The 12,782-nt window shown below is 37.9% G+C and overlaps 1 protein-coding gene across 3 annotated transcripts; it reads left to right on the top strand.

Moving 5' to 3' along the window:
- The first annotated feature begins 4,234 nt into the window (after positions 1-4,234).
- On the top strand, positions 4,235-12,244 carry LOC110915783 (KRR1 small subunit processome component). Of its 3 annotated transcripts, none has more exons than XM_022160537.2 (13): positions 4,235-4,339; positions 9,128-9,316; positions 9,413-9,489; positions 9,577-9,687; positions 9,788-9,856; positions 9,971-10,027; positions 10,464-10,502; positions 10,607-10,711; positions 10,811-10,893; positions 10,959-11,040; positions 11,125-11,268; positions 11,344-11,412; positions 11,990-12,244. In XM_022160537.2, the coding sequence occupies exons 2-13, from the start codon at positions 9,139-9,141 to the stop codon at positions 12,104-12,106; spliced, it is 1,131 nt and encodes a 376-aa protein (XP_022016229.1). In that variant the 5' UTR covers positions 4,235-4,339; positions 9,128-9,138; the 3' UTR covers positions 12,107-12,244. The 3 variants fall into 3 exon arrangements, with proteins under 3 accessions (XP_022016229.1, XP_022016230.1, XP_022016231.1); XM_022160538.2 differs by lacking the exon at positions 4,235-4,339 and adding an exon at positions 5,379-5,469 and having other exon boundaries at positions 11,990-12,221; XM_022160539.2 differs by lacking the exon at positions 4,235-4,339 and adding an exon at positions 6,979-7,109 and having other exon boundaries at positions 11,990-12,221.
- The last annotated feature ends 538 nt before the right edge of the window (positions 12,245-12,782 follow it).

Genomic DNA, 12,782 nt, shown 5'->3' with positions numbered 1-12,782 from the left:
CTGAGGAGGCGGAAACAGGCTGGGGTGAGGTTTGGGCCGATGAGGATGGAAAAAGATGGGCTGAGCACATGGAACAAGGAGAAGAGCCTTGTGTGTGTGATTTAGGCGAAGAACATGGATGGGGAGCAGTAGGTGTGGGTAAAAAAGGTGGGTTTGGAAGCGGATGATGTGGAAGGGTCTCATCAAAATTTGAGAAGATCAATGTGGCTTGATCAACTGGAGAGACATGGGCACCGAAAGGAAAATTTTCCTCATCAAATTGTGCGTGGCGAGTAGTGTAAACACGTTTAGTGGAAGGATCTAAACACCGATAGCCCTTATATTGAACATCATAGCCAATGAAGATACATTCAGCACTGCGAGGTGCAAGCTTATGTTTGGCATAATCGCGCAAGTATGGGAAGACCCGACAACCGAAAATGCGAAGGTTGGAATAGGTCGGACAACAGCCATATAATATTTCGTATGGAGATTTGAAGTTAAGGACCGAGGAAGGTAGGCGATTGATGATGAAGGTGGCAGATGCAAAGGCATCGGACCACAGAGTGGCGGGAGCATGGGAGTTGAAAAGCATAGCAAGACCGGTTTCGGTGATATGTCTATGCTTTCGTTCAGCACGACCATTTTGTTCAGGGGTGTATGGACAAGACATTTGATGATGAATACCTTGATCATGAAAAAGTTTTTGAACACGATTGTTTGTGAATTCAGTCCCCCCATCACTTTGAAACACCTTAATTTTACATGATAACTGATTTTGAACAAAAGGTGCAAAAATTAATAAAGCTTCATAAAAGTCTGACTTTTGCTTAAGTGGATAAAACCATGTAAAGCGGGAGTGGTCATCGACAAAAATGGCATAAAATCGATAGCCACTAGAGGAGGTGACAGGCGATGGTCCCCATAAATCGCAATGGACTAAATCTAAAGCATGCATAGATCGTTTAGAATTTAAATTAAATGGCACACGATGAGATTTAGACAATTGACAAGAAGCACAAACATTAGGTTTTGGCAATAATGAAGTAACAATTAAAGAACCATGTTTATGAAGTCTAGAAATAATATCAAAAGACACGTGTCCAAGGCGGTCATGCCACTTTTCGTAGGAGGCTTTTAGATGCGCAGTCGAGTAGGAAGCAATGAATGCATGATTTCCTTCGCGAAGAACATAGAGACCATTTTCACATGTGCCCTTTGCTAGGATCGCCTTGGTTGTTCGATCCTGAATGTGAAAAGAATTATTAGAGAACAAGACATCAACAGGAGAATCGTGAGTAAGTTTGCTAATGGATAAAAGGCGTTTGGTAAGATGTGGAACAACTAGAATATTTTTTAAATGAATATTGTTTGAAAGGGATTTTGTACCAATGTTCGTTACGGGCAATGTATGACCATTACCAAAACGAACAAACTCAGGACCCGATACGGCTGAGGAAGTATCAAGATCCTGAACAAAGGGGGTCATGTGGGCAGACGCACCTGTGTCACCAGTCCAGTCAGGATGGTCCTCGTTAGTGACGTGGCATTGAGCATGAAACGCCTGTGCGAGATGAGCATCAATAGTGGGGGCAGCCTGTTTGGCAAAACTGGCAAGATTTGGGCACGTATTTGCATAGTGACCATCAGTTCGGCAGAGTTGACAATGGGGTGGGCGACGAGAGCGACCACGGCCTGAACCACGGCCACGGCCGCGACCTGCACGAGGAGAATAAGAGGGAGTAGAGGTGGAACGAGACGTATTACCAGTCCGGGATTGTTGGGCCGCAAAGGCAACTGGGGGCGGTTGCTGGCCATGAAGAGACTGCATGAAGGTTTCTTGATTTTCAGATTTGGCTAGGAGATCACGAAAGGAGGCAGTGCCGAGAGCACGGTGGGTGGTGGAAAAATGCTCGTAGGCCGGACCAAGACCGCAGAGAAACCAGTGGCACTTGTCCGTTTCAGAAACTGGATGACCAATAGCAGCGAGTTGGTCACATATAGCTTTGAACTTGCGACCAAACTCAGCAACTGTGGAGGAACCCTTCTGCAGAAGACGAAGGTTATCACGCAGAGTATGCATCCGATCGGTTGAGCGATGGCTGTAGGCACTCTCTAAGGCCAACCAGATTTGGCGAGCCGTAGATAAACCGATAACTTCGGACATGGCCTCTTCCGACAGAGAGGATTGAATCAGAAGACAAACAGTCTGATCATCGGCTATCCAGGTTAGATAATCAGGGTTGGGAACAGGTTTTTCATTTTCTTGAATGGTTTCGGCTGGGGTGGATTGTTTACCGTCAATATGGCCGGTAAGTTTTTGTAGGGAGAGCAAAAGGGTGAGCTGCTGACTCCACGCCAAATAATTTGAGGCGGTTAATTTGTGGGGAATGAAGTGAAGAAGGGAGTGAAGGGTGGAGTTGGCTGCAATCGAAGAGGAGGGAGAGGCCATGATCGGCGGCAGTTAGAGTTAACGGACAAAAAAAAGACGGCTGGAAGGGATCGAAAAAGAAAGAAAAGAGGTAGGATCGCCGTGTTAGGCTGATACCATGTTAGGACTCAATCAATCGAGTTTATTTTGAACAATAGGGTACAATAAATAGATGTACAAGAGAGCCTATTCTAGGAAAGCAAATAACACAGAATAATACAATAGATACAATCCATATATACTCAAATCACTACCGTGATTTACGGTAGACTATTAGTGGGGCTTGGGTTGGGGCTTGGGTTAGGCATTTGGTGACACGTGTAAAGGGAGCCCCCCCACTGCCTGGTTACGTGTCCGCGGGGTATGGCGGGGCGTGGGTTGGGCTTGGGTTGGGTGCACCGCGTGGCAGAAAAGTTTAAAAAAAAATACAAAAAATTTATAAAAAATCACACAACATTTATAAAAAAAACCTACAACTTCATTAAAATTTTAAAAATTACATAATCCTAAAAATTACATAATTTCTAAAAATTACAAAATAAACAAACCTAGAGCGTTAAAAAATTTTCAAAAAGGTCGATCTTGTCGAACGCCTTGTTTTCCTTGCCTCGAAACTCTATGTTCGCCACCGCCATCCGGTCCTCGTGGCTTAACTCGCCACCGGGAACGGCTTTGTAGTAAGCCTTGAAACGCTCGAGCTTGGGCCGTAGCTCGCGCCATTTATGTTGGCACGCGTTGAGGTTGTGGCGGTCGTTACCGACGTTATGTCGGTAGGCCGCGAACGCTTCCGTCCAATATTTTGTTTGGCCCGGTGGCCTCCCCTTCATAGCGTTGACGACGCTAGTGACGAGTGCCATTTCTTCTTCACGGGTCCAGTATGCCATAGCGGTGTTTGGTTCGTGGGATGGGGGGACCAGTGGGTTGGGGTTACAATATATAGAGGCCTTTGGGGGACCCGGGTGGCGGTTAGAGAAGATGGGGGGATGGGGGGACCGTTTGAATTTTAAATTTCAAAATTTAAAAAAACCGCCTGACGTGGCGGGTGAGCCAATGAGATTCAGCCAACTAGCATGGTCATACCGCCCCACGCCCGGCTTGAAAGCCAAGCCCCAAGGGGCCACGCCCCAACCCAAGTCCACCCGGGGTGGTGGCTTGGGCGTTTTACCCCAACCCACGCCCCAACCCAGGCCCCATACCCCACGGCCTAAGCATGAAATTGAAACACATCCTTGTTCAAAAGTAACCCATGAAAAATCATTCAATTCACTTTAGATGAGGAAATTGAGTTCTTCTAAAACATCTTTCCATAATCCCATAAGTTCAAGTTTAAACAGTTCAAACAACAACCAAAAACTAATAGCTAAAGTTTTAACTAAAAGGTAAAATCAGTTAACTATACTCACTTTAATAATGTCTAGAACACAAATTTCACATAAACACATCTAGTTTTAACATCTTACTTCACGTAAACACATCTAATTTCAAGTTTTGTTTAAAAAAAAAAAACAAGAACAAGAAACGAACCTGGATTTATGCTGATAGTTGACGGCAATGTTTTGAAATCCGGTTTTTATACCGTACCGAATTGAGCTCAGAAACGATTTAACCGGATGTATCGAACCGTTCAACCGGCCGGTTCTACCGAACGGTTCACCTGGCCGGTGTGAACCGGGTTTTAAACACCCCCCCCCCTCTCTTTATTTTTTTATTTGAGTCCAACAGTAAAACTGGTTAACATTAAAATCCAAGTGAGCCCATAGCCCAAAACTCAAACCCAAACCGGTGAGCCCATAGCCCAAAACCCAAACCAGTGAGCCCATAGCCTCAAAACTTTATATGTCTCTATTAGCTTCTCTCCATCGTCAAAACTCACCTGTAACCCTAAAACCCTAAATCTCCAGTTCTCCATCAATCTCGACACCGGCCCGTGTAAGTAGCTTCTCCAATTCTTTTTGTATAATCAACATACCAGTAACCGTGTTCGTTTCTGTTATCGTTCATCGACAATTTAACTACATGATGTAAATATGTAATCTGTCCTGTTTAATTTTGATATACAATTTCATAAGCAGATACTAACTGTTGCGTATTGCTCATGTGTGTAATCTGTGAAAGTATATGCACTGACTGGTACATTAAAAGCATTCTAAAACTCATCAACGTTTAAATTGGTGAAATATTGAACTATTTTGGTGTTGTTTTAGTTTCAAATATTAACTTCAATGTTTTCGATTAGGGATGTTCTTTATCCTGTTCAAACTGATCAAGCCTATGATACAGTGATATGAGATTGTGTTTAGAAAACCAACTTCTTTGTCTAAATGTCTTTAGATATATTATATTCGACATGTTGATGGAATTCGTATAAGATCGAAAGCACATTGCGAACGGGTCATCAAGTGTCTTCAAGCATGAATTGAATCATTAACTAGATGTTTTTTATATGTATGCAAAAGATTTACAGCTTATATTAAGTTGGTTTGGTAATTACTCTTTTATGGTACCCATCTTGCAGAAACTGTAAAGCAATTGAGCCATTTTTGTTCATATAGTGATAGCGTATTGGTCACAGAGGTTTGGATTGTAACTCTTTAACTGCAATAGGAAGGCCTAATTCCCTTAAACATTCATGTTACCACCTCTTATTAATGCAATATGCATCTATCAGTTCTGGTAAAAAAGCTTGCTGCCCGACGTGAAGCGCGGGCTTACCCAAACTCTAGTTGATGTCTAACAAAATATATATTATTTAGATGAGGGTAGATTGGTATAAATTAGGCCTGGCAATTTCTACCCAAATACCTAAACTTGGTTCAATTTGGACTTTAATTTTAAGCTGCTGGGTCATTTTGGGTTGATTAAAAAAGACCAGGTCAGTATGGGCCATTAAGAAAAAGAGAATGGGTCAGGATGGGCCATTATCTGTTTTACCCTAACAACTCATCTACGCTCTCCTCATCTTTTCTACTCTACTACCAGTACGCTCTCAATTTCTACCCAAATACTCCCTTAAATCAACCTATTAACAATCTATTCTACACTTCTTGATCGATTGAAAGGTATGAATTTCACTTTTGGTTGATTTATTTTCTGTATGCATTCTAAACTTCTTCTTAATTGTTCAATTTCAAATACACATCGAAACCCTAGTTAGGAATCCGTGAATATTCATGACGATTTAGATGTCGTTTAGGTTGTATGTTGTCTTGTTTGATGGATTCACATTGGGATTTTGTACTACCCGAGTTGTTGGATACTTAGATTCTTGTTTTGGGAAACTGTATGATTGATTTAGGCATAGTTGTTAAAAGCCATCGCTTCTTGCGCCTAGGCCCATTTTTCAGGCGAGGCGAGGCAGTTGCGCCTTAAGTCGAGGAAATTGCGCTTTGATTCTCCAGGTGATGGTTCAGGTGCACATTCCGGCGAGATTCCTAGATTCCGGAGAGTTTCTGGCCAAATTTTCTAAATTCCGGCAAGATTCTAGCCAGATCCGTACTTTTATCCACGGAAAACTACTTTTCTACACTAATACACTAATATTTTAGAACTTTTGGTACTAAATAAATGATATAAAGTGTTATATAATAGATTTTGTTTATTTTATTTAGAGAATAGTATTCTTTTTCTAATACATAATATATTTTTTTATTTTTTTTTTCATTATGCGCTTTATTTTTCTCAGGCCCTTGCTTTTTTTGCGCTTTGCGCCTAAGCCCCAGGCGAGTCCTATGCACCTTGAGTGCGCCTAACGCCTTTAATAACTATGGATTTAGGTTAATGTGGTTGTTGCTTTATGAAAGTTTCTACATGTTCTGGTCTTGTTTGGCTCTCTAATTTGCTTTAACTTTTGTTGATGGTTGAAAATTGGAGTTACTGTTCGAGTGTTGGTTTGACCCTATGTTGGTTAGTATGATGGGATCACATTAGGATCCTAAATTTGGTTTCTTTTTCGCTTTGTTGTCGACTGTCGTGTGGATTTGTTAGTTTGTCTTGCGTTGTTTTATTGTGGGGTTTTAGCTTACAGATTGTATTTGGGTTGTGTTGGTTTGAAACTACGAATTAGATGTTGTTTTGTCTGATGAATTCACACTGCTGAACAAACACTTGAATGAGAAATCATCAATTGTTAGTTGTGTTATTATTATCATCTGTTTGCTGGTAACTTCAGAAGAAGCAATAGGAATTACATTTTGTGCATACTGCATGCTTATTCCTTTTTATATCAATTTAGACCCCAAAAATGAAAATGACTCTGTGAATGGATCCAGATTATTATTTTGCCACTTTCATCATTTATTTTTGTCTTTTTCCATACGATTTAGGTCGATTATTACGGATGGAAGCATGTCGCATTCGGGTTGAAATAGATACACAGTCTTTTCTTATCTTATAAAACAGATATCCTGGATTGTGTCACACATTGTACAAAAATAGCATAATTAAGTCTTTCTTTAATTCCTATATATGAACTATACACAATTGATGCGAAAATAGTCTACGGGAACAATGAACCACGTCAAACGGGTCAGGCGCCCAAACAAACTGAGGAGCATCAAGAAAGTATTTAAGTGTAATAAAAGAGAAAGTTTAGATTGTTTCTGTAGCGATATACATTTTATAAACTACATAGCACACTGGTTATCAATAAATATAGTAGTAGACTCTTCAAACAGAGATCGAAGGTACATCATAGCATCAGGTATGTTATGCAGGAAAAGTGCAGATCGTTTTTTATAATTTTTTTTTCCTTTTTGTAATTTTTTTTGTTTTTTAATTTTTTCTAAATTTTTTTATTATTTGTAATTTTTTTTCAGTTTTTATTATTATTGATTTATTCTCAACCCATCTTGACCCAAACCCATCCTGACCTGACCTTCTTTCTTTTACCCTTCTTGACCCAAACCCATTCTAACCCAAACCCATCCTGACCCAACAACCAATCCAATCCAACCCATCCATTTTGCCACCTCTAGTATAAATAATAGTCCTAATAAATCAGGTAGTTTGCAAAGATGGTAAATTTTTTATTTTATTTTTATTTTTATATTTTTTTATATTTTGTATTTTTTAATTTTTACTTATTTATTTATTTCATTTTTTATAAGTATTAATATATTTTATTTATTTTGTATTTTTAACACACCCTGACCTACCCAAACTTCTCCTGACCCTAACCCATTCTAATTTTTTTCTTAAAATAGCCATTTTGACCCAAACTTATCCTAAACTGAATCCATCTTGACCCATTACCCAAACCATAGTTACCTAAATCGCTAGGGTTACCACGATCCACGTATTGGATCGCGGTGTACCCAATCGCAAATCGTAAACGATCCGGAACGTCGGTCCGGGGATCCGAGTTGAATCGGTACGGCGTTCCAGATTGAAAAGGTCCGGCGCTCCGATGTGTTAAGGTTCGGCGCTCCGATTTGTTATGGTACGGCGAATTTGTTACTAAATGAAGTGTAAGGTCGCCGGATTTGGAGTGTAAAGGCTTGACTGCTGCAAGAAAAGTGATGAAGAAGAAGACCTAATCTATGAACGACGGCAAGAAAAGTTATTTAGAAAAAACCTAATTTTAGTCACTGTTGTGTTGTAATATGGGCCTTTCTTAAAACTAACTACACAGCCCAATATTTTATTAAAGGGCCTAATTGCCTGAAACACAAATAAGGAAAGAGAAATTATGGAATAGTAAATAAGTAAAGAGAAATGATGAAGTCTGAAAGCTATAATAATTAATATGCAAATTTATATTTTATCTAATTTTATGATGGAAATTTATATATTTATTTATTTATGATGGAAATTTATATTTTTATCTAATTTTGATTATAATATTTTATATGTTAAGTAATGATTTTGGTATATTGAACCATATTTCATGGTACACCGTACCGGTTCGTACCGAAATGAACCTACCCCCTTCGTACCGAATACACTTAATCTAGCGAATCGCGTACCCGGTCCGTGTACCCGTACTGGAGCGTACCGCGATTTAGGTAACTATGACCCAAACCCACCCAACCTACCCACTTTGCCAGGACTAACTACATTCAATTACGGTTTCAAACCTCAATTACAAATTCCAAACCGGAGGCAAACCATATGGTTTTAGTTTCCAACGGTTTTGGTTTGGTGATAGTTTTTTTTTTCAAATTTTTGAATGCAAATTCAAGGTTCATATTGATCCTATATGTTGAGTTCTTTTAAAACCATTAAGTACACAGTTAATGTAAATCCGATAAGTCTAAACTGTAGTGAAGGTATTTTATATCATTGGTGAATTTTGTATGTGGAACTTGACTCCATTTTGACCTCCAAGTGACCGGGTTAAAAATGTTTAACTAACCGTTTTTTTTCGCCTATATAAATATAGGCTTTTTTGTGTTTTTTTTTCTTTACCATGTTCAAAGTTATTATTTCGAAATGGAAATATGTTAATTTTATCCTTTTAACATATGGATCTTGTTTGCTTTGTATGGAACCGGTGAGGCTTTTCAATTGAAGTTATATGTGTTTGTTAAGACCATATTCAATGTTTCGACTTTCGAGCAACATGGAAGTGATTATCATATACGAATATTCAAATCATGATTCGATTATGAAACATTTGGAGATGAATTTTTTTACTTTACAGAGTTGTAGTAAATGAACACATTGCAAAAGGCTTTATAACAATTCATATCACTATTAATTTTTTTTGTTTAATACCAGAATCTGACATTATGGATGACACTGAAGTGAAGAACAAGGATACTGACAAAGGAACGAGACACAAAGGGAAGCATGACAAACCAAAGCCTGATGTCGATCCGGCTAAAGTTTGGAAGATTGTACCTGCTCCGGATGAAGCATGTTTACTTGAAGTTAGCTCTTTCTCTACTCTCTTCCCTCAATATAGAGGTACTCACTACATTTACTCGTTCTTCTTCAAATAATCACCCCCCCCCCCCCCCCCCCCCCCTCTCTATATATAACTTAAGGATGTATTGCATGCAGAGACGTATTTGCAAGGTGTTTGGCCTCAGGTTAAAAGTGCATTGAAAGAACATGGAATCACATGTGAGCTGGATTTGGTTCGTTATGATCACTATCATTTTCTAAATCTATATATTCGTTTTTATTTTTGCAGTTGTTGGTATTGATTAGTTATTCTTATCTAGGTCAAAGGGTCAATGACTGTTTCTACAACAAGAAAGACAAAGGATCCATATATTATAGTGAAAGCTAGGGATCTGATTAAGCTCTTGTCCAGAAGTGTACCTGCAAGTCAGGTACACTGTACGCATATGTATAAGTTATCGCTGACTGTTTCATGGGACGTGTTTTGATGTGAAGTTTTTACATGAACGTTATTGTTTTTACTTTTCACAGGCACTTAAGATTTTAATTGATGAAATGCAATGTGACATTATCAAGATTGGTGGCTTAGTTCGAAATAAGGTATTTGTTCGAATATATAGGAACAAAGATGTAAATACAAACATGGTTTGAAAGTACATGCATAATGCATTAAAACTAACTGTGGAAAAAGCTGATGATCTTATTTATTTGCAGGACAAATTTGTCAAACGAAGGCAGCGGCTGATTGGGCCTGATTCTTCCACTCTAAAGGTTTGTATACCATGATGCTTATATTGATTCAAAGTTTTTAAGTAGTTACATATGATTACAAAAACCAAAAATATTATTGTAAGCGATTTAGTAGGTTTTGCCTTAACAATAAACTCGCTGTGATTTCAACCAGTTTTACACAATATGTGTAGCTAGCTGTATATATTATTACCCGTGTGATCTGTTATAGTTAAACGTTACCTGAATCGGCTCATTCGTAAGTAAATGGCGTGTTTTGGGCTATTTTGCTGCTACCATGTCAAATAACTCTATATTGTTAATCATCCATGATATAAATAATAGACAAAAAAGTGTTCGCAGTCCGGATATTTATTTATGGTTTATTTTTTTACATTTGTTACTCTTTTGTTTCGGGCACACTTTTTTCTTTTACGAACTTAATTTACATGTCTGATATGTACTTTTTGGAATGCAGGCACTTGAGATTTTGACAGAATGCTATATTCTTGTTCAGGTTTGACTTTTTAGATGTTTAATAAATTTTTTTTTTTTTTTTTTTCAGAAAACAAAGTATTGTCGAATATACCATTTAAAATGCCATTACTTGTTGATGCACAGGGAAACTCGGTATCTGCTATGGGTTCCTATAAAGGCTTGAAACAAGTAAGAAGGATAGTAGAAGAATGTATGTTGAATAAAATGCATCCGCTGTATAATATTAAAGTGAGTATATTCACATTTTTTTTTTGTTGTGATTATTATTTACCGTCATTGATCTGATGCACGTTTTCTGTATCTATCTTTTCTTTATTATTTCGATAGGTGCTGATGATGAGGAGAGATCTTGCTAGTAATCCGGAACTTGCGAATGAGAACTGGGATAGGTTTTTACCCAAGTTTAAAAAGTAAGTTTTTTAATATTATTTGACCTAATGTTTCGGTTTTGAATATTTGTTTTATTATTATTCAGGAAAAATGTTAAACAAAAGAAAGTTAAGAGTAAAGAGAAGAAAGAGTATACACCATTCCCTCCGCCGCAACCACCAAGCAAGGTTAGAAAATTTGATTTTTTTTTTTGTTGCAACGTAATTTTTTACGTAATATGCAGTGGAAATAATTAAAATATTTGATTTCAGATCGATATGCAACTAGACAGTGGTGAATACTTTTTAAGTGACAAAAAGAAGTCCGCAAAGAAATGGCAAGAAAGACAGGAAAAACAGGCGGAAAAAACTGCAGAGAACAAACGAAGGCGGGAAGAAGCCTTCAAGGCTCCAGAGGTATGCATGCATAATCACATTTTATTTTCTGTATTTTTAAATAATATTTGTCTCATTTTTATTTTGCATTTTCAGGAAGCTCGAGTGCAAGATGATGATAAAAACCACAAGGACGATATAGCAGCAATGGCTGCATCCTTGAAGGTAACCAAACATGCTGAGCTGGTGATTCTGGCAGTTTCGGTCAACCCACAAATTTTTTTAATGAAATATTATTTAGAGTAAAATGCGCGGATAGTCCCTGTGGTTTGGTGAAATTTCACCTTTAATCCCCAACTTTTCAAAATTACACTCTTACTCCCTGTGGTTTGGCAAGTTGTTACTCGGATAGTCCCCAAAGCGGATGAAGGTTAGTTTTTCTGGTTAAGTGGGTGTGAAATGACAAGGACTATCCGAGTAACAACTTGTCAAACCATAGGGACTATCCGAGTAACAACTTGTCAAACCACAGGGACTATCCGAGTAACCTTCATCCGCTTTAAGGACTATCCGAGTAACCTTCATCCGCTTTAAGGACTATCCGAGTAACAACTTGTCAAACCACAGGGACTAAGAGTGTAATTCTGAAAAGTTGGGGACTAAAGGTGAAATTTTACCAAACCACAGGGACTATCGTGCATTTTACTCTATTATTTATAAAAAGTAACTGGGTTATAGAAACTAAACTGGTAGAGAAAATATAACTTTTATTTAATTAATTAGTTTAATGGAATTTGTGCAGAACAAAGCAAAGGAGTTTGGCAATAGGAAATCTAGTAATGATGAAATCGATGCTGAAATGTACATCGCGGCATCAGGTCAGCCATCGTCTAAGAAAAAACGGAAGAACAAGAATTAAGTTAGTACCATGCATCAGCAAAGTTCTAATGTTAGTTTGGGATGATTTATCATCAGTTTTGTTATGTATGTGGGAGTGCATGTTAAAAATATCTATGTTTTTATATTTATATTTATCTTGAAAATTGTTAAAACGTTATCAAGTGTTTTTGCCTTTTTGGTTAGTGGATAAAAAATTTAAAAAATGGCTAAATATGAAGTTTTGAAGCTATAGGAGGGTAATATAATCATGGGTAAAGTTATCCGACAAAGTCTCATAACTATACAAAGACACAATAGATCGCAAAATATAACACAATATCGAGCAAGATATGACACAATGTCGAGGAAAAAAGAATGAGTCACAAAAAAAAGGGAAATTGACCTGTAATAATCCCACCTAGACCTTATTGGCCATTAATAATCCCACCTCAGAATATTCCCCCCACCAGTCCCACCTTTCACCTATTTTTCCTACAATGGTCCCCCGTTAAAAAAACTTAACGGAGTTAAGCTTTTTTCCAAATTACAAACAGATTTTTTAGGGCTTTTGATTAGAACGACGATACGAGTCCATTGATGTAAAACTTGCCTCAAAACGGTGCTCCAAATGATGAAAACGGCGTTTCAATTCGGGTGTTTAAATTTTAAATTAACCAAAATCAAGTCACTTGGAGTACCATTTCGAAGTAAGTTTT

The sequence above is a fragment of the Helianthus annuus genome, chromosome 16 (assembly GCF_002127325.2).
Source record: "Helianthus annuus cultivar XRQ/B chromosome 16, HanXRQr2.0-SUNRISE, whole genome shotgun sequence".
NCBI classification, from domain to species: domain Eukaryota; kingdom Viridiplantae; phylum Streptophyta; class Magnoliopsida; order Asterales; family Asteraceae; genus Helianthus; species Helianthus annuus.
This window is presented reverse-complemented; position numbering and strand designations above follow the sequence as displayed.

Bases quoted from the DNA above. Each gene is read 5' to 3' on its own strand.
- LOC110915783 (XM_022160537.2), top strand. From the start codon at position 9,139: ATGGATGACACTGAAGTGAAGAACAAGGATACTGACAAAGGAACGAGA. The intron at 9,490-9,576 runs GTTCGTTATGAT...ATTCTTATCTAG, and splicing joins TCACATGTGAGCTGGATTTG to GTCAAAGGGTCAATGACTGT. The intron at 11,269-11,343 runs GTATGCATGCAT...TTGCATTTTCAG, and splicing joins AAGCCTTCAAGGCTCCAGAG to GAAGCTCGAGTGCAAGATGA.